This window comes from Ascidia mentula, chromosome 3 (genome assembly GCF_947561715.1).
Source record: "Ascidia mentula chromosome 3, kaAscMent1.1, whole genome shotgun sequence".
In the NCBI taxonomy this organism is placed as follows: domain Eukaryota; kingdom Metazoa; phylum Chordata; class Ascidiacea; order Phlebobranchia; family Ascidiidae; genus Ascidia; species Ascidia mentula.
In genome coordinates, this window is record NC_138568.1 from 9,068,323 (window position 1) to 9,087,309 (window position 18,987).

Sequence of the window (18,987 nt, forward strand, 5' to 3'; positions counted from 1 at the left end):
TTATCACTTAGCACCAGGTATGGTGATGAGGCAACAGTCGATCGACTTCCCCTCTTCAGGCCAATACAACTTCCAAGGACACCCGCCACAATCTTTAACGCCATCTGGTGGTGTGATATTCCGATCTCAGTCCCAAGTTCTATCCCAGCCAGGAAGTGTTGTACACTCACCGGTAAACTGACATTTTGTTATTCAGTGTAAACTACACCAAAAGTAACAGTAATTCAAAAGAAAAATACAGGGGAAAAAAACCCAAATAGTGAAACTCAATTAAAAATTCCTGGAAACCCCTATGAGTGTAATGTTTTGAAAAAACTTGGTGATAAGAAACAAGTTTCTTATATGCAGACATGGTAATGAAAGACTCTTGTTTATTATTATTGAGGATTGTATTTTTCCTTTTTTTTTGCATGTATTGTTCCAAAGGTCCCCACATTTCTCTGTACATTATAAACATTCTATTTTCATGTATTTTACATTTCATTTCTGTGGTAGGTTCCACAAGCATGTGCTACAAGCCAGGGAAGTCCTGCAAAAGTCGCGACTCCTCAACAACAACACTTAATGGCAGTCTCAAGCTTACCTGATCTGACAAGGTAAAAAAGTTTAGAATGTGAAGCATGACTAACTCTTCAACACCATTTCAATACCATTTTATTATTTATAGTGATAGCGACATATTTGAGCCAGCGCCACCACCATGGCCCCTTGGCACCAATCTGGAAGGGGATACTTTAAGTGTAAACCAACGAAACATCCTTAAATGGGAAAAGGATGAACCACTTGGTGGGTGCCAGTGATTCACTAAATGTTTTTTTTCCTTGTGCACAATTTTTTACATCTTAATATAATACAAGATCTATTAAAGGAAATGGAAATAATCTTCACTTCTGTTTTTTTTCTATAAAGGCTTTGTTGTAATTACAGGTGAACTGGCCACCATCTCACCTGTATTGTATGCCAACCTAAAGCACAATTATCTGAAGGCTGAATTTCCAGACTGGCCAACGAGGGCAAAACAAGTTGCCAAACTTTGGAGAAAAGCAACATCAGATGAGAGGGCACCATTTTTGGTACGGAATTCTGTGTAGTGCATATTTTTTTAGCCAGTTTGCTCCTAGCCAAAATAAGCATTTTATAGAAAACCTTAGCTGTGTAGTAGTATTGATTGAAATGAGGTATTCAAAATTTAAATGTAAACATGTGAATTATAGATGCAAATGGGCAATAATGATCAGTCATATGGATCAAGCATACCAATTATTATGGAGAAATCATTAGAGTAAAGCATTCTTTCACACACTTTTTTCATCACACAATTAAAATAATGTTGGACTTTTAGGGCATATCTTTACAACTTGTCAAACCTTTCAGCAAAAAGCCCGCGACAACCGAGCGTACCTTAAAGCCACACGCCGAGATCTAGACCACCTCACCGACCAGGAACTGCTGTCAACCGAGCTTCCAGATAATGATGAAGACCAAAAACCGATCGCTGCCTTAGCGATGGGTGATATAGATGGTATCGGACAAGTAAATCAGGGCAAGCCACAGGCCAGCCAGCAAAGCTTTCCTGGCATGAAACCCATGTTGTCATCAGGGCAAGGCCCAAGTGTAGATGGCAATTTTGTGAAACCAAGGCCCCTGTCAAGGTAAATTCGGTGTTATCCTTTCATATAACTTGCAAAACATGCTTCTAATTGTCGTTTTGTTACGAATTATTAAACTAGTATATTTACTTCCAGCATGTATGTATTAACATGAAAACTACGAATTCGTAAATTTTGTTTTAAGGTTTTGAAGTTTTTACCATAATTTTTTTCAACCCTCTTTACCATTATAAATACTGGTCTTCAATGGTAAATGGTCTTTGATGGTGAATGGTCTTTAATTGTAAATGGTTCATTCAGGGAACCAACCCCCAAACCAGTGTCACCTGGTGCTGCCAGTGCTCCTGCCAATGTCAGAGGCAGAACACCTTACATGCAAAATAAACCTCTCGGGAGCCCAGGGGCTGGTACACCGCGAACGCGTTCCCCCTGGAATGATTCCATGCTACAAGGTAAACAAGAAATGCAACAATTTCAAGGTTGGTAAAAATTAAAAAATTTGGGGCAGAGTTATTTGAATTATACTGAGATACTGATACTATTTCTTGGCTGTTTTTGTTAATTTCATACAATTACCGTTCAGTTTTCATTACTTTTACGTGTATGTATGCAAATATTCTTTTGCAGGGGGTCAGATGATGCAAGGGAAACCCCTTTCCCAAAACCAAATGTCCCAGGGTCAAATGATGATCAACCAAGGTCCAACAACCATGCAATTTCAACAACAGGTCAGATTTTTTGTCATTTCCACATAGTTCCAGTTAACTTTGTCTGTTACATTTCCATAATTGCCTTTTTTTTACTTTGCAGCTTTCGGGCCCTGGGTTAAGAATACCCAAAGTGGAAAGCACAGAAGTTATGGCAATGGGTTCCAACCAGTGTGTTCGCTTTCCCCAGCAACAACAACACCCACACCCGATGACCCCCACCCCACCCCTAAGTTCCCCAATCCGACCTGGTACCCCAGTACAACGCCAACCGTCCACCCAGGAAGATATATCTGGTCAGCAAATGGGTCCAAGGCCTGGAATGCCTCCCCAGTTGTTACCCCAGGGGCCGCAACCGGGCCCAATGCACATGCACCAAAGGCCTTTAACTCCTGTAAGCCCCCATCCTGGTGGTATGAGAATGCCTGTTCATACCCAGATTGGCAGCCAACCCCCAACACCGCAACCCATGGTGACGATGAGGGATCCATTTCAGGATATTGCTATTGATGCTCCATTACAGCGACGCATGTCGGGCGCTGAGAACTTTCCAGCAAGTATGCCCATGACAATTCAAAGCCCTATGGTGCTGCAGTCACCGTCGGCCACCACAGAGCAAGGTGGGTGATTTTAAGATGTAAATCCAACAAACAATAAGGGAGTACTGATTGGGGTTGAAATTGGTGAACTCTAAAACACATAGGGTTGGTATTTTTGGAAACTTTTTAATAAATACCATGAGATACTACTGGTCTGTTTATTAACAAACCCGGTAGTTAGTAGTGGTTACCATCAACTCTCATGGTCAAACTGATTGAGTTACAGTTTACACTTTTCCCTCGGTATTTTCCTCAACCCAAATATCGAATTTCGGCCCAGTACGGCTCTTGTAAACATAGTTTGCATTAAATTCTCATCAGCACGTGGTTTTACTCCAGGTATCAGAATTCCGGGGCCTGAAGTGAAATCGGAAGTAACGGATGATAAATCCATCATTGTTTCCACCGCACCACTCAACATCATGCAAGGAACAATGGTCAGACCTCCCATTAGAGAAACGCTGCATCGCCATGCTTCACAGAGAAGGCAAGTTTTTTTTCAGCCACAAGACGAAGTGACATTTTGTAAAAGCTTAAATACTGGCGCTTGTCATATTTGGATGCCAGGCAGTTAAACCAATTCGCTGTTGAGTTTTTTCGAACTGACCTCGGTCGCTGTTGAGAATAGTTAATTGAACACCTGTATTAAACTTGTTACATATATCTTGACGAATAAAAACTATTTTTTAAGACCGAGGTCAGTATCTAAATCATTGCATCGTGGTTTTCAGGTACAAGCTGTTAGAACAGCAAGTCGGGGGTCCGTGGGCCGGACCAACATCGACAGATGTAACCAGACCACCCCCACCTTATCCCTCACAAACGCAAGCGATGACGTCAGCCACCTTTAACCATCCAAGACACGCTGGTCCTACTGGTTCGACCATGGTTTTAGCTGGCCCACGTGCAAGAGGCTTCAGACCAGGTATTAATACAAACGAACTATTTGTTTCAGTGTGACAGTGCATGATATGGTAAATGTTAAGTTGTGGATGTAGATGTTCGCATGTCAACATCATCGTTAAATTGAAAATGTCAGAAATGTGTTGCAAAATGTTTATTACACAAAACCTACATCTTACTTTACAAGATATTGTGGTGTAAAAACATATAACTTAACAGTAATTCACCACTTCTTGATTATAAAAACAAATGTAGCTCTTATTTTGTCTACCAGGCTTTGTAACGCGACCTACGGCGTGCTTTTCTGCTGCCAAACAACGGAAAACGAATTGTAATTTTTGTTTTGAACAATTTGTTTTTTGTAGGCGCCCCTCCTCCCCAATCTCCAACATTCCAACCTGTCTTACACTCACCCGTGAGCATGCCCGGACAAGCTGTTGGTCCTTCGTTTGGAATGGAGCGTTACCCATCGGTTCGAATGCCCCCAGCAAGTTCGTCAGATGGCCAAACCCCACATGGACATTCTGTGAGTATAATGCAACTTACTTTATAATCCTGGTTAAAACGAATGAGAACTTGCACAGTTTTTACCATAGAGAACGCAGCAAGCGCAAACCTGTAAGAAAAAAGTAACTTTTAAAATTACTTAGATTCCAGCGTGTGTGTTTTCCGGTAAAATAAAATTATGCTTCTGCTAATCAAGATGCAGTCCAATTGGTAATAGCAGGATAAACGTATAAACCATGACACGTTGGGCATACGCAAGGTCTTTGTGCCATGCGATAAATGTACTTTGCCTGCTCATACTCCTATTGGTATTGCCGAAAAAACAAAGCCTAATATGATACATTTCTTCGGGTAACTTCTCAATTAAAACTATGTCTTCCACCACAGGGCCAAAACCCGGTCAGCGGTGGTTACATCGAGTTGACCCATTCTCGGCAACCTGACCCAGCCGTTCGTCGTGAGCAGATCATTCGTGCTGGCAATCTACCAGTGACAACAGCCGAGTCACAATCATCTGCCCTAAGTACTGGTTCGCTGTCTCGCAAACTCTCCACAGGCGAGACACTGCTTGCCCCCAAGATGGAACCTATCAGTTTGAACTCGTCGAGTGCCATGCCCACGAACGCCGCTTCGGTTTCATCTTCTGTTCATAATGCTGGAAAACAGATTAAGGTCGAACCAAATCTGCATCAAGAAACGCCGGTGAAGACACTTGAAGCTGATAAAGACAAAAGCGATGTTGCGTCGAAGGAAATAGATGTAACACAAACGGTTGACACCTCTGGTGCTTCGGAAACACCAAAAGCACCTGAAAAGTCAGATGGTGCCGATGTTCCAACAACCAGTCGTACCGAAATCCCTGGTGTTGATGAAGGCACAAAAGACACGCCAGAAAAATCCGAGAAAAAAACTGAACCATCTACACCTTCAAAATCACCATCCCATGAACCATCACCCACCAATAAACCAGACCAGTCTGGTGTCAGCGTTGAGCATAGTTACGTCAAAGTGGGCACACCACAGTTTTTGGATATTCGTTTGAAAGCTCGCAACGTTGGGCTTGAGTTGATCCGTAAAGATGAGGAACAAGTTAGGACTTCTGATGGACAGATTCATGGGGTCGGGTTAACTCCTCCTCCTGATGCAGATCTGGCAGGGATCGCATCACTAGAGGGTGACGAGCAGCAAGTGAGCAATATTGTTACTGTGGAAAGAGAGGAAGATGGGAAAGAGAAGTCTTCCGAGGATTTATCTCGGATGCAGGAAAGCAAGCAGGTGGAGATTGTGGAAGAGGAAAAGATCATCAAACCAACTGAGAAGAAGGAGAAAACACCAGAAAATCTTCCAAAGGAGGAGGATCAGACGTCATCGGGACAGGAGGTGGAGAAAATTGGTGATGCCAAGTCAGTGACAAATGCACCAACAGAAAGTAATGCCAGTGACGAAAACCACCCAGCTGTAGAAAAATCATCGGAAGTTGTGGATCCTCCTCCTGCAACCAAAGCAACAGAAACGACAGAAGAACCAACACTGCCAACAGATGAAAGTACCTCACAGCCTAAAGATGAGGACGTTGCAACCACTTCCTCAGAAACCACAACAGAAAAATCATTGGAATCAATAGTCACTTCTCTACCATCCGTTGACATACCTTCCCCCCAAATGCCAGTCTTGGACCAATGTCCGAGACTGTCCACCGAAAGTTTGTCCTTCACTTTGTCTACTGAGTCTGCTATTGATGCTGTTACCCCAGTGGTGAGCGCACCAGGTAGACGGGATAATAGTCCAACAAGCAGTACTGCTAAGCCCGTATTACCGGGCCAAATTCAGAATGCCTTGGCCCCACTTCGAATGGCAGTTACTCCGGAAACTCTTTCTTCTTCGTCTGCTTCCAAAAACACAACCACGGACCCAATAACACATACAGCAACTAGCGTGGAGACGGTGGTCACCAACGTTGCCGCCACTACCAATGTCACTGTTGCGCCATGCAGTACGTCTTTGATAACAACACCAGTTCAGACTGTGCCTGTTTCTACAGTGACCCCTAATCAACCTATTCTTCAAACTGGAGGTCGGTACTACTTTCTTATGTTCAAACTTAACAATTGTGTGTTTAACACCAATATAATACTCCATTATAATCTATCTAGACTTATTAGCACAAGCTACACTTATCATCGTTGTGACGATTAATCCGCATTTTAAAATTTATCTAGGTTATTTACAAAATATTACAAAAAATACAGACCATCAAACTTAAGTCGGTTTTTGAGATATTTTGGGTTGTTCATTTTTGTTTAAAGACTCATCAGGCCCGTTTTTGGCAAATCAGTTTTACTAAAGCAACATGTAATACAAGCTAAGCACCACTAGGGCCAAACTGCTTGTTAGTGCTGAAAATGTACATGTGCTTTGCTTTAATGTAAAGGTGGTGCTGCTAATGTGATTAACACAGCTGCATACGCCAAACAACCAACCACGCCTACCATTCCTACACAAGGTCAAACTGGTTGTGTCACCATGTCATTCCCGGTCATGCCAGGAAGCCAGATGGTACCACAGCCAAGTCAACTTCCGAAGCAGAAGCCACTCCTCATTAAGGAGCAACCCCTGTTGATCCAGGATCTTCTAGATGAGGAGAAGAAGGAACAGGAAAGAGCCAGGTATGTGAACTATCTTCAAGTGGTCTTTTGATATGATTTTCTTTTTTTTATTATTTTTTTTTTATATTTTGTTTATTTGGCCATTAGGTCTTGGTCAAATTGATGATAGTTCTAACGCTAAGCCTGACAGTTAAGTCATATCCGTGCCAATTAAGGCTTGATGTAATACCTATTATTGTATATATATATATATATTTATATATGGGTGGTATTGTGGTAAAAACTCAAACTGTCCTATGCAAGAAACCTCACATTAGTACTGTAAACAATATAGTGAATTAAAGAAAGGACCCCTCTCTAAGTCAAAAACCCTCTATGTGTTTGTATGTTTAGGCGTGAAAAAATGACACAAGCAATGCTACAACAACAACAACAACAACAGCAACAACAACAACAAGGTGGAATGTTTCCCGTTATCGAAGGGGATGAACCGTTACCCTCTGAAGTTGGCATCGACCGAATTCTGCAGGCAAAAATTAAGATTTTGTCCAACATCAACCAGGTTCAATTAACCAGCGAAAGCAAACACTTATTTTTGTTGCGTTTAAACGAACTAAATCCAGCTTTAGTAAAAGCAAAATTCGAAATATCTCAATGCTAGTTGTGGTCTGAAAAATGTAAAATGCTGTTTACCACTTGGTTGTGATATGTACGATGTCGATGTATGTAGTCCAAGTTTCATAAATGGTTTTACAAAATTCTTTCTTACTATCTTCCATCCAGCCTATTTACCTTGTATATGGTAAACTACGTAACTGTGGGCAGTTTTAAATTACAAAAAATAATTACAAAAATCAATACTTTTTTTCACCCAGGTGATCAACTGTGGCTCAACCACTCAAACTTCTACGGAGGTGACTATCCAGGCCGGCCAATTTGTCCAACACCCAACGCCTGGATCCACTCACTGGCAGCAAAACGTCCCGGGACAACCACCCCAGCAACCGGGTAAGTTCTGTATGATACATTCTTTCTACTGTGCAAGTATCGTTTTGATTACGATAACTGAATCTTGATTTTAGGTGTTTTGATATCACTTCAGATACTGTTTAATTTGGTTTACTTAACAAAGCCATTCAAAACATGACAGAATGTTGCGTTTCTTATAAATTGTATCTTTATCACACTTTGCGAATATGTCGAACTTACATTGACAAGTTTGGTATTTTAACACGAAAAAAATCTCAATCCTTTTACAAAGTTCGAATTGACCGAAGTATGATTATTGTCATTTAGATTAACGGTTAAAAGATGTAGTGATCATGTTACACTGGTGCGCTGATGGCCACCCTGGCATGCAAAAGTATTTACGTTTCTATTTCTATGTTTTAATGAACTTGTTTTGAAGGTATGGTCGGTGCTCCGTCCTTCGGAAGTGATGCAGATTCTCAGCAGAAGAAAGCCAGGTACGAAGAGTGGTTATACCAACACCAAGCACTCCTACAGGTAACTGACTTTTCTTCCTAGTTATTTCTAATACATTTTACAAAATAGCCTGTATTCTTGACAATCAGTTTGTTTTACTATTGGCGTCGGATTGTGTTATTACCATGTTTAGGAAAATATAGATTCGTCAAACTGTTTTTTAGCACAGGGTGCGGTTAACTCCCGTCTGTCGCTTTTACACAAAACAAATAATTTTTCGGTGTTCCAGATGCAAATCAAGGAGCTTGAGCAAAAGGTAAAACAACACAGGCTTACCAAGCAAGTCCTGACCAAGAAACAAAGACAGAGTAAGAAATCTGGTGAGGAATTTACTCCGCAAGACAGCTTGAACCTCAACAACGTCAACAGACAACACTTGGAGACTCAGCATCAGTTGGACGAGGTAACCATAGTAACCAGCGAATTTATTAACTTTTTCAACACGAAAATCAATTGGACGAGGTAACAGTTCAACACGAAACAATACGACCATTCTTCTTTATTTATATGAGCTTTGTTGTTTACGTTACGTCATTCTCATAGACAACAGTTTGCTGAACTGACTTTTGTATCATTTTTAGGTGAAGAAAAGGCAAATGCGACATACAGAGCTTATGCAGGATTACAACATTAAACAGTACCAAGAAATGCCGGGAATGCCACAGATGGTCAGTGTCATTCGCGTGTGTGGTTTTACAGTTATTTTACAGTAGCCAACCATTAACAATATACTTCGTTAGATACATCTGAACCAAAATGTCGCTATTCGTGGCTTAAATTTTTACGTAAAAACGTTTTGTGTGTCTTTAAAGACGACCATTTCAACCAACCATCCATTAAAAACCACATTCCTTTAAATTTTAACTAACGTGCGAATCGATGAAAGCCAACCCTAATTATAAAGGCACAGCAACGTGGCATGGTTCCTGTATTTCCACAAACAACACATCTCCAACCACCATCCATCCAACAGATGGGCATGACGTCACAACAGCAGGCACCGGGTATTATGAGGCAACAGTCGGCCCCCGGTTCCATGAGTGTGGCAATGCAGCAACAGCAGACGAGACAATCTCTGACGCCAGGACCAGGTACCATATTTGCTGGTTCATATTGCATTGTCCTGTTTGGTTAATGGTAGATATACAATTTTGGGAAGTGGTGTTTTCCAAAATTTTTGTTGTGAAACATTTGACTTTTAAGGGTTCTTTTAAACCAATTTCAGGAATCGGAAATGCTGGTGGACCATCCATGAATGGTTCGGGCCAAGTCGCGCCCTCCTCAACACCAGGAGTTCCACAACCATCTAATGCACAACACCAGCAGGAATTCATTTCACAACTTCAGAAAATGCCAGCGTTCAGGTGGGCGTTTTTTTACAATAATTATGAAACAGGAACCTACATCGATCATTAAGATGTAACACGTACCTAACAATGTAATACAAACGCCCCTAATTTATTTGCTTAAACATATGAAACAGTATAGGGTCAGTGTTCTGGAAAGGCAAAAAAGCTTAAAAATCAAACTATTTGTCTTAATACACGAGTTCTTCTTTCAGACAAATGAACCCCTCGCAAATACAGCTGGCAATGCAGCAAGGCGGCATCGTCATGACGACCTCGACATCAATGTTGCCTGGTAACCAGGGTTCTGTGCCACAAATCAGTGGTGCGATGCCCGGGACGCAGGGCTCCCAAATGATGCAACCTGGTTTGGACTCGATTAGAGCCAAATTTTCACAAGCCCAAGTGTCGTCAGTGAATATAAACGTGGGAAGCAACATGACCCCCACACAAGGGGCATCGGTGCGACAAATGGGGCCCGAGGGGCATCCCGGAGCCTCATTTATGACAATGCAGCATGGGGTTCACACCCAGCCGCTCGTTGGTCAGGTTGAAGAGGTGAAAATGATTGTTGTGTATTTAAGTGTATTGACGGTGGTCTTGTACCAGTTTTCGTCTGGAACCACTTACTGTTGGTAAATTGTAAATTCATAGGCTTACGTTGTATTTAAGGAGAAACCAAAACGGAAACGGAGCAAATCGAAGAAGAGTTTGTCGAAGGATTCTGGGCTCGTCATGCCCCCTACCCCTGGCCAGGTACTTTCAAATATGTCTGTAAATTAATTAACTTCTAGTTTCTGCGGATGGTTTCACACGCATGTACCGCGCAGTTTGGCAACACCTGTTTTGTAGGTATTCGGCGTTGACTCGATCTGCAATTTCAATCTATTCAACATTGTTTACTCACATGTTGCATTCTCTCCAATTAAGAGAAACCAAATAAAGCTCTCGAAAATGGCATTTTTGTTTGTTAAACCTAATGATTTATGGCATATCATTAAGTGGCTTCTGTAGTTTCTAAGCAATACTAACAGCATGAGCATCAATGTCCAAAGCCGATAAACATAATTTCGCATATTTAATCACACACATTTTCATGCCACAGGTACCTATGTCGCCCCACATGGTCAGTCCCATCGGCAGCCCCCGATTCAGTGCTCCACATGCGATGATGATGCCTTCACAATCCCCAGGCCTGCAGGGTCCAATGGCATTTGGCGGCCAGCAATTTCCTCAGTCAACTTATATTCAAACCATGAACCAACCTCGCCTTCCAACCGGTTTTCCAACGTCAATGCATCAAAAGTCAGGACTCGGGGTCATCGGCAGCCACAGCCAGGTCATGACCTCGGCTCCTCACGTGATGCACGGTGGTCCGCCCCAAGGTAACCCCATGCTCGGCCAAGGTCCTATTTTCGCCAGCCAGGGAAGTCATGTTCCACCGGGCGTGGTTGGTTCATACGGGCATATGAAGCACGTGAGTGTCAGTTTTTTGTACCTTCAAGCTGTATCTTAACCCGTCAAGATAATTAAATAGATTTCCATGTCAAATTGTGATACCAAGTTGACAATGGTACTTTTTTTAGGCGACCACCTCGGCGTCATTTTCGTCTCCGTCTACCCCTGTGCACGTGACGAGTACAGGAGAGTGCATTAAAATGCCCACGACCGGATATTCACCAAGTAAGCTTTGCTAGTAAAAACAAACAAGGAACATAATTGACGGTTTTGTAAATCTTCAATACAAACAAAATAGCCAATGCAATAGTCGAGAATTTTTACACTGAAAATGATTATAGCCCAGCAATCCAAATGTCTGTAGCATGAAATTCTCGACTATTGCTTTGGCTAGTTTGTTTGTATTGAAAGAAAACAAGTTATTTTGCCGGTAAAAATCGTTAAAAATCTTTGGCAAGTCTTATTGTTGTGTTGGAATTTAAATCAATTTCCTGCTACTTACAAAATAATTTTTGCAGCAACGGTGAAGTCGGAGGAGGACCCAAGACTTAATTCTCCACCGTTTAGCGTTCAGGGCCAACCCCAGCATCCCCCACCACAACTGATGCAACCCAACATACGACCGCATGGTTTAAAGAAAGACTCGAGTAATTATATGTCTGAATACCCATGAACAAGCACGCAGAAGTGTTACATGCTATTGCATGACAAGACAGGATCGCCCACTGCGCAGGCCCTTTATATTTGGCGATCTCAGCTCTCGTATATTCTATCATAAGATCAGCTGCCTTATGGCTGCGATGTCAGTGAAATTTATTACACGAAGAAGGATTCACGGACCTTGTTATAACTTAGCCAGTTTTAAATTGGCGATCCAAAACTTTCATTTTATTGCAGAATACGCGCGACAACTGTCAAGCATGAGTGATTCCGTCATGTTTTCGGCGTCGTTAACTCCGCACACACTAACCATAGCCGAACTAAACATCGTAAACGCCACCGATCCTGACGCGTCTGACGCATCTTCCAGTTCATCGGAGAAAGCAAGCGAAATGGATGTCAAGGTATTTGTAGTGAATAATGTTGATATTATTTCTGTAAGTAATTGTTACTTACAGGACTTTGTTGTAAAATCTGTTACTGAGTCTTTGTTTGCCATGGAGACAACAGGAGATTCAAAATATACAAACTTTTATTTGTTATTTCTGCTAAGAGATAACAAAATTACAGTGCATTCCTATTCTAGTTGTGAACTTCCAAATTTAGCTGCAGGCAGTGTTTCGACCTTTGAGGTTTCATCACTGCAACTTCTTATTACCCACAGCTTGTCTGACTTGGTAAATGATTCCACACTGTGGTAACTTTGTAGTCAGTGTCACTCCGGTTTGGTGCCTAACTTCTGGAGACAAGGGGGAACATTATCGTGACTTGCCGAGTTGCTCTTTACTTCCAAATATAAAACTAATCTTTTGTATGCCGATTTAAAGGATGACCAAGTGCCTAAATCAGGCGTTCTTTATTCACAGACCATGGAATCGATTGACGCCACTATCAGCGGAATAATCCGTGACAGCACGGAATATGGACACAGGTTGGACATGGCAAAGTCGACAGGAGAAGTTGTTCAACCCCCGTCATGGCTTCACACCCAACTTCCGAAGTACTCGACTCACTCTATGGCTGGAATAGGAAGGGTGAGAAAGGCGTTTATGCTCAAGATATTTTCATGACGTTCACATTTCTGTTTGTTTAGAGCAGTGGTTCCCAACCTGGGGGTCGCGACCCCTAAGGGGGTCGCGGGAAGGTTATCTGTGGGTCGCGACATATGTGATGTTTTTATAACTTGTTACAACACATAGGCTACAACTAGTTGGGCCTACTATCGCTTTGACTTGTCAGGGACGATAAGCAGTAGGCTATGTGCCACTAACATTGTGCACAGGCATTGTCATTGAAACATCACAGCAATTATTGTCATCAACAATGAAAGTATCAAAAGCAGTTTAGGGCGTTCAGTTGTAAGTAGCAGTGAGATATCAAGGTGCAGTGTTTTTCTTTAACTCTGGTCATGGAGAAGCAGCGTAAATATGTTGAAGAATATTTGAAGTTTGGATTTACCCGCATAATCTGCACTTGCACTGAAAAGCCTCCGTGTGTCTTGTGCAATGTGGTGCAGTGCTGAATCAAGCCGTCTAAATTAAACCGCCATTTATGCACCCCCAACACGTGAAAAAAAGATTAGGAATTCTTCAAACGTCATGAAGCCGGTTTGAAACGTCAGAGATTTGACTTGGGAGGTAGTTTTCAGATTTTAGCGTTGTCAAATACTCAACCAAGGATTTCAAACTTGGCTATGAAGTTGCAAGTCAGCCGTCTTATGGAGCAAAGTGATTGCCAATAAATGATATACTGTAAAATGCACTTTGATTGATATTGCTGTTGGGAAAAAAATGGTGGGGGTCGCAAGTTAGTTTAAATCAATATAGGGGGTCACCAACCACAAAAGGTTGGGAACCACTGGTTTAGAGGCTTTAAATTCCATTTTGTCGTAAATTGATTCGTGTTTACTTGTGTTTAGATTTTTATCGTTTTATATTAGTAACCTGTAATTTCTGCTAAACGAATGAATTGGTTTTTTTTTGGACCAAATTCTAGCAAAATCAGTATAAATTTTACCTCCTTTTTCGGCGAAAAACCTGCTATTGATTCTATTTGAACCAACCTGAACTCAAACATTATCATTTTCTTCTCCAGGGTCAGTCGATGGCGTTTGGTGGATTAGGAGGTGACCGACTTGGGGCAGGCCCCAATCACCAAGAACTACTCAGACACATGTTGCAACAGGTTTACCCCTATCCATAGCTAAGACGTTAAAATAAATACACATTCTAAAAGATTTCAAACCAATTGCATAACTCCATTTGAAACAGCTTTTTCGCTGTCAGTTGTTAGTGATGATTTTTATGTATTAGGGCATACAAGGAGGTGGCATGGCAGATCTTTCTGACGTGAATATGCCAGAACACGTGAAGGAACAGTTGAAACGCATGGGACATCCCTACTTCATGAAGGTAGGCGATACTGTCTCCGACCATCATTGCACTTTATTCAATCCCTTGTCATTAAACACTTAACAGCACGGGGTGGAAATTACTAAGAAGAAGCGATCCCGGAAGATGTCCAAGGATAAGGAGGGGAAGACTGGAGCCAAGAAGAAGAGGAAGTGCAAGAAGAACGAAGGTGGAATGGCGGAAGACGACGAGATGAGGAAAATGATGGATCGTCCTCCGTTCGATTTGAGCCCAGAGTCGGCCATCATTAAATCCGTCTCCCAGTTGAAACCGGTTTGTGGTTTTGTTCATACATTTTGGATGTTGCGAAATATTTTTTGTGTTGTTTTAAATACATTTGGCTGGAGAAAACGGCCAAAAATTCTAGTTGTCATTTAAAATGTTGTTCTGTCTGTTGTAACTTGCTGGTAAAGCAGTAGGTCAATCGAAGATGCCATATTGTTGTAACAAAACAATTTTTGATTAAATTTTGGCTGCTGTATCCAAAACTGTCGCTTAGCTTGTGGAAATTTAAATGCTCCATAGAGCTGGACGAATACACATTTTTGAGCTCAGTACTATTGACCAAAAGTTTTGTGCTTGAAACCAAAAACAAGTATCATTTGATGACGTTATCTCAAATGTTCTCGTTTAGATGCCTCTTCCACCGCTAGTGGAGCCAGAGATTAAGGTCAACTACAACATGTGCATGCCGAAGGGAACAGGACTCCCAATGTCCAAGTCCATGTTGGAAGGCTCGATCGGTAACGCAACGTACAGAGGCTTGCCCGATTACTACGACCTCCTGTTAAGCAAGGTAAGAAAGTAAACAACGATTTAAACGTAGTTAGGAACACATCGACACGCAAATAAAAATAAAATTTCATCTATTTGGTAAACTTGGGCCTTTCAAGGTGTACCAATTTTTTTCTGTTAGTAAACATGGACTTCCATTTTTAAGGATTTTCATTGCTTAAAATTTTGTAATGTGAATGACAAGTTGTTTAGCTGATTGCTTGAACATAAACAAAACATTTTCTCCTTGTTCTCTGAGACGAGTTTTGTACGGTTCTCCTTTAACATATCCAGGATCCCTTGAGTTTCCTCAATCCTCCAACTCCTCCATCTTCCCTCCCACCTTCTCCGAAGAGGGAGAGACTCAACTCCGTGGAGGAGATGAAGAGTGATCTCTATCACCAGCAAGCGGTAAAGATACCCGACTCCCTCCCGACGCCTCCACATCACGGCCCGGAGAGTATGGAGGACCTCACACCAATAAGGTGCCTTATTTTGTCTCTTTCTACCTCAAGGTCGCATCCAGATTTGTTAATAGAAGTGTTTGTTTCTCAATTTTTCCGTGCTTGTTTTTTTCTGACATAGGGGAATGTAATGCTTTCAAATGTAACTTTTCCTACTGGTAATGTTAAAATTAAAGCTGCTATATTGACTCGCTGTAGAACCCCAATCTTGCGTCAAATTTATTTTATCTTGATGGCCCAAACGAAATTTACTATTTGTGGCACGCATGTCTATGTGTCTGTATGTTCCGACGAATGAACCGTAAAAAAATTTACCCACATGTTACGTCACAGTGGATTGGCAGACGACGCTGTACAGGCCTCGTCGCCTGAACCAGATGAAGAACAATTTTTCGCTTACGACAAATTGTCACTGATGCGCATGGCGCGGGCTAGAGACGATCTATCGAAGGTGCAAGTTGCGACCACTTCTACACAGCAGATGTACCGGCCTCTATCGCCTGCCCTTCCCCTGCTCAATTACCCTCGAGATGGTAAGTATTATATGCTGGCGCTTTTGGCGTGCATATATATTTTCAAAATTTTAGCGAAACTTAAGCAATGTAGATAAAGATTGAACAATTCTTTAGTAATCAATTCTTACAATCAAATAAAAAGAGACCGTATGTTTTTCAATTTGCCAAGCAGGGACATGTACATGGTATTAAAAATTATTTTTGTGTTGCTTTTTTATTTGCTAAACCCTAATAATCTTGGGTTAATAAATTGTTTACCTTTTCAGAAACCATGGACGAAAAAGATCAGGTCGCCGTAACCCTCGCCTTTAAAAACTCTTCAAGCAAGGTAATATAATAAACCACACCCGCTTGTTGCAAACCAATGACGGCCGTGTGTATCACAGACGACTGTTTTTTTAGGCTGTGAAGAAATCTCTGTCCATGTTGTCCCGAGCTCTGGGAACTTCGATCATCAGTTTTAAGATGTTGGATGGCGATAAATTAACTCCACCTGCAAAGGTACGTGTTGTATTTTTTTCTTATTGTTTCATCCAGGAGATCGGCAACCGCATGCACGGTTAGTACATGGAGTGGCTAGTTATAATACGCCAAGTGAATTGCGGGCTTAATAAAAATTATCATCGATTTCCACGCAGATGTTCGCACATAAAGCCGTAAAGATTTTGTCATATTTAAACTGATTACAAACATTGGATTCGAAATTTATAATATGTATACTTGCCCGTTTCGATGCGATTCTTAACTGGAAAGTATCCGTATTTTAGTTCTGACTAACACATGAATTGATTTAGCATTATTAAGTTTATGGACATTTTGGCCATATGTTTGGAAATCGATTCGATTCGATTGAAAGTTTTAGAATTGACATGGTCGAATAATTGACTCCCAATTTAAATTTATAAATTGGTTTAAAACAGTTTTCTGTTCAACAGGAAAGTCCAAGGCCAGACGCCACAAAGGACTCACAGGTACATTTCTGTTTATACTTTCTCAAATTAAACTGTATTGTTACATCCCCACTTGCTCTATTCGCGATGCATTTTCGTTTTCCTTGAGATACTCTTCGCACACCTATTTTCAAAAGTCTGGCAAATTTTGTTTTAGCACTGTTTGAATAGTGTCATGTGTGTAGGGTCGTGACATTGGGAGCAGTACCGAGGTTTTACAACCTAATCAACGTAGATGTTATTGCTGCACTCGTCCTGTACAAGGAAATGGCGTCAGACGTCCCCAGTTCGACGTAAGTCCAACGCCTAAAGTTATTTAGGGTGTTTATGCTGCGCGTATAGTAAGTGTGTATTGTTCTAGTGTTGTTCCCAATTAGCTGCCTGTATTGTTTATAGGATAAAGTATAACCGTGGGCTATGTAGTATAGTTTTACTTTGTACCAGTGGAAAGTCTCAAGACATTTTTTTACTTGCCGTAGGAACATTCCTTGGATGAAGACATTATCTTCTGCAACAAGCAATGCTACTTCACGTACGCCTTCTCTAAAAAGGTATTTTGGCATTTCCTATATCCAAGCAACTTAACGATCTTCACGCTGTAGCTGCCGATACACCGATTCAAATTATCATCCGTTTTACTAAAAGCCATTTCCATGCCATTTTTCACAGCCAAGCGATACCCCGCCTTCCAGCAAAAAGAAATGGAAAGCTTCACAAGTCTACCAGCGCAACATCACAAAAATCAACATCTCCTCGTTAATCGAAGCCAATCCCGACCCCGATCATTTATCCGCTAGAGGGCAGCGCATGTACAACCTCGGCTGCAGTTTTGATGGACGCCCTGACGATTCATCGTTCCGCTCTGGCGACGGCAAGGGGCGTGGGCGTGGCAGAAGGCGTGGATCGACGGGACCAGGTAGAAGTTTTAATATACCATACATCCGATGACGTTGGTTAGCTTGCGTAACTTATTACGTGATCGTTTCTTTTTTTGCCTTTTTGCGCTAAAAAAATCAAAATGCCATTAGGTGACGACGGTCGTACCACCGCTAAGCGCTGGAAGGGGATTAAGTGGAAGCGATGGACCGTGACGGTGACAGTGGTGAAGGCAACCAATCAGAAGCCTCCACCCGATGTAGACGCGCTCATCAATAAATACGGTTCTGCCTTAAAGGTAATTTCACTTATTTTGTTCAAACCTTTACCATTTATGTTTTGTATGAAAAAACAGCAAGAAAAAGTCAAATATAGTCGTTGGTGGTGACGTGTACATGCTGTTGCAACAATAAAGCGTGCAAATAACGTTTTACCGACCTACCGTTAGCCGTTTGCTGGAAATTAAGACAATCTCACCCAAAAAATCCCAACTTCACGATTTTCATTTGCTATGTATGGTAGAGCTCGACAGATTTTCCCATGTTAAAAACACATTACATGCAGCCTCCCATTGATACACGCGACACGCGGGTTTGTGTGTTGTGTGGAACGAGTGGGGACGGGGAGACGAACGGAGTTGCCCGACTTCTCAACCTCGATGTTGATCAGTGGGTTCATCTCAACTGTGCGCTGTGGTCGGCTGAGGTTTACGAAACCCAGGTAATACCCTCTGGTGTTTGCATCATGTTCCCCTTTGTGTTTTATATGCATTTGTTACGTAAAAATCCCCTTACTGGTATGATATTGTTCCTAGCTACACTGATTTCTATTGCACTGGTCGTTTTATGTTTCAAACGTTTCAAACAGTATGAAGTTATTCAAATGAAATTTATCAAATGAAAATGAAAAGTTATGAATTAATCGCAGGGTGGCGCTCTAATCAACGTGGACTTGGCGGTTCGTCACGGAGCAACCGCGATATGTGCTCACTGTCAGAAGAAAGGAGCTACGATCAGTTGCAATAGAACTCGCTGCACCAACATTTACCATTGCGCCTGTGCACTAATGTGCGAATGCTCGTTCTATAAGGTAAATTAACAATTTTTACAGTTGATA

At 41.6% G+C, this 18,987-nt stretch overlaps 1 protein-coding gene across 4 annotated transcripts in view; it reads left to right on the forward strand.

Moving 5' to 3' along the window:
* LOC145895135 (histone-lysine N-methyltransferase 2C-like) overlaps positions 1-18,987 on the forward strand; it is a 38,917-nt gene that overhangs the window by 15,575 nt on the left and 4,355 nt on the right. Inside the window, exons 36-77 of one of the 4 annotated variants that reach the window (XM_082983898.1) lie at positions 12-172; positions 496-596; positions 668-786; positions 928-1,073; positions 1,375-1,652; positions 1,911-2,089; positions 2,238-2,338; positions 2,421-2,937; positions 3,256-3,403; positions 3,648-3,841; positions 4,185-4,345; positions 4,714-6,400; positions 6,758-6,992; positions 7,326-7,494; positions 7,808-7,940; positions 8,341-8,438; positions 8,647-8,820; positions 8,999-9,085; positions 9,322-9,508; positions 9,643-9,781; positions 9,979-10,321; positions 10,436-10,519; positions 10,869-11,240; positions 11,350-11,446; positions 11,740-11,868; positions 12,119-12,285; positions 12,748-12,915; positions 13,976-14,065; positions 14,194-14,292; positions 14,359-14,565; positions 14,927-15,088; positions 15,361-15,551; positions 15,864-16,063; positions 16,312-16,373; positions 16,448-16,546; positions 16,981-17,016; positions 17,181-17,288; positions 17,475-17,546; positions 17,665-17,911; positions 18,024-18,169; positions 18,436-18,591; positions 18,799-18,960. In XM_082983898.1, the coding sequence (XP_082840024.1) occupies positions 12-172; positions 496-596; positions 668-786; positions 928-1,073; positions 1,375-1,652; positions 1,911-2,089; positions 2,238-2,338; positions 2,421-2,937; positions 3,256-3,403; positions 3,648-3,841; positions 4,185-4,345; positions 4,714-6,400; positions 6,758-6,992; positions 7,326-7,494; positions 7,808-7,940; positions 8,341-8,438; positions 8,647-8,820; positions 8,999-9,085; positions 9,322-9,508; positions 9,643-9,781; positions 9,979-10,321; positions 10,436-10,519; positions 10,869-11,240; positions 11,350-11,446; positions 11,740-11,868; positions 12,119-12,285; positions 12,748-12,915; positions 13,976-14,065; positions 14,194-14,292; positions 14,359-14,565; positions 14,927-15,088; positions 15,361-15,551; positions 15,864-16,063; positions 16,312-16,373; positions 16,448-16,546; positions 16,981-17,016; positions 17,181-17,288; positions 17,475-17,546; positions 17,665-17,911; positions 18,024-18,169; positions 18,436-18,591; positions 18,799-18,960 (8,411 nt within the window). The remainder of the gene's footprint in view (positions 1-11; positions 173-495; positions 597-667; positions 787-927; positions 1,074-1,374; positions 1,653-1,910; positions 2,090-2,237; positions 2,339-2,420; positions 2,938-3,255; positions 3,404-3,647; positions 3,842-4,184; positions 4,346-4,713; positions 6,401-6,757; positions 6,993-7,325; positions 7,495-7,807; positions 7,941-8,340; positions 8,439-8,646; positions 8,821-8,998; positions 9,086-9,321; positions 9,509-9,642; positions 9,782-9,978; positions 10,322-10,435; positions 10,520-10,868; positions 11,241-11,349; positions 11,447-11,739; positions 11,869-12,118; positions 12,286-12,747; positions 12,916-13,975; positions 14,066-14,193; positions 14,293-14,358; positions 14,566-14,926; positions 15,089-15,360; positions 15,552-15,863; positions 16,064-16,311; positions 16,374-16,447; positions 16,547-16,980; positions 17,017-17,180; positions 17,289-17,474; positions 17,547-17,664; positions 17,912-18,023; positions 18,170-18,435; positions 18,592-18,798; positions 18,961-18,987) is intronic. The other 3 variants (XM_082983900.1, XM_082983901.1, XM_082983899.1) reach the window with 3 other exon arrangements.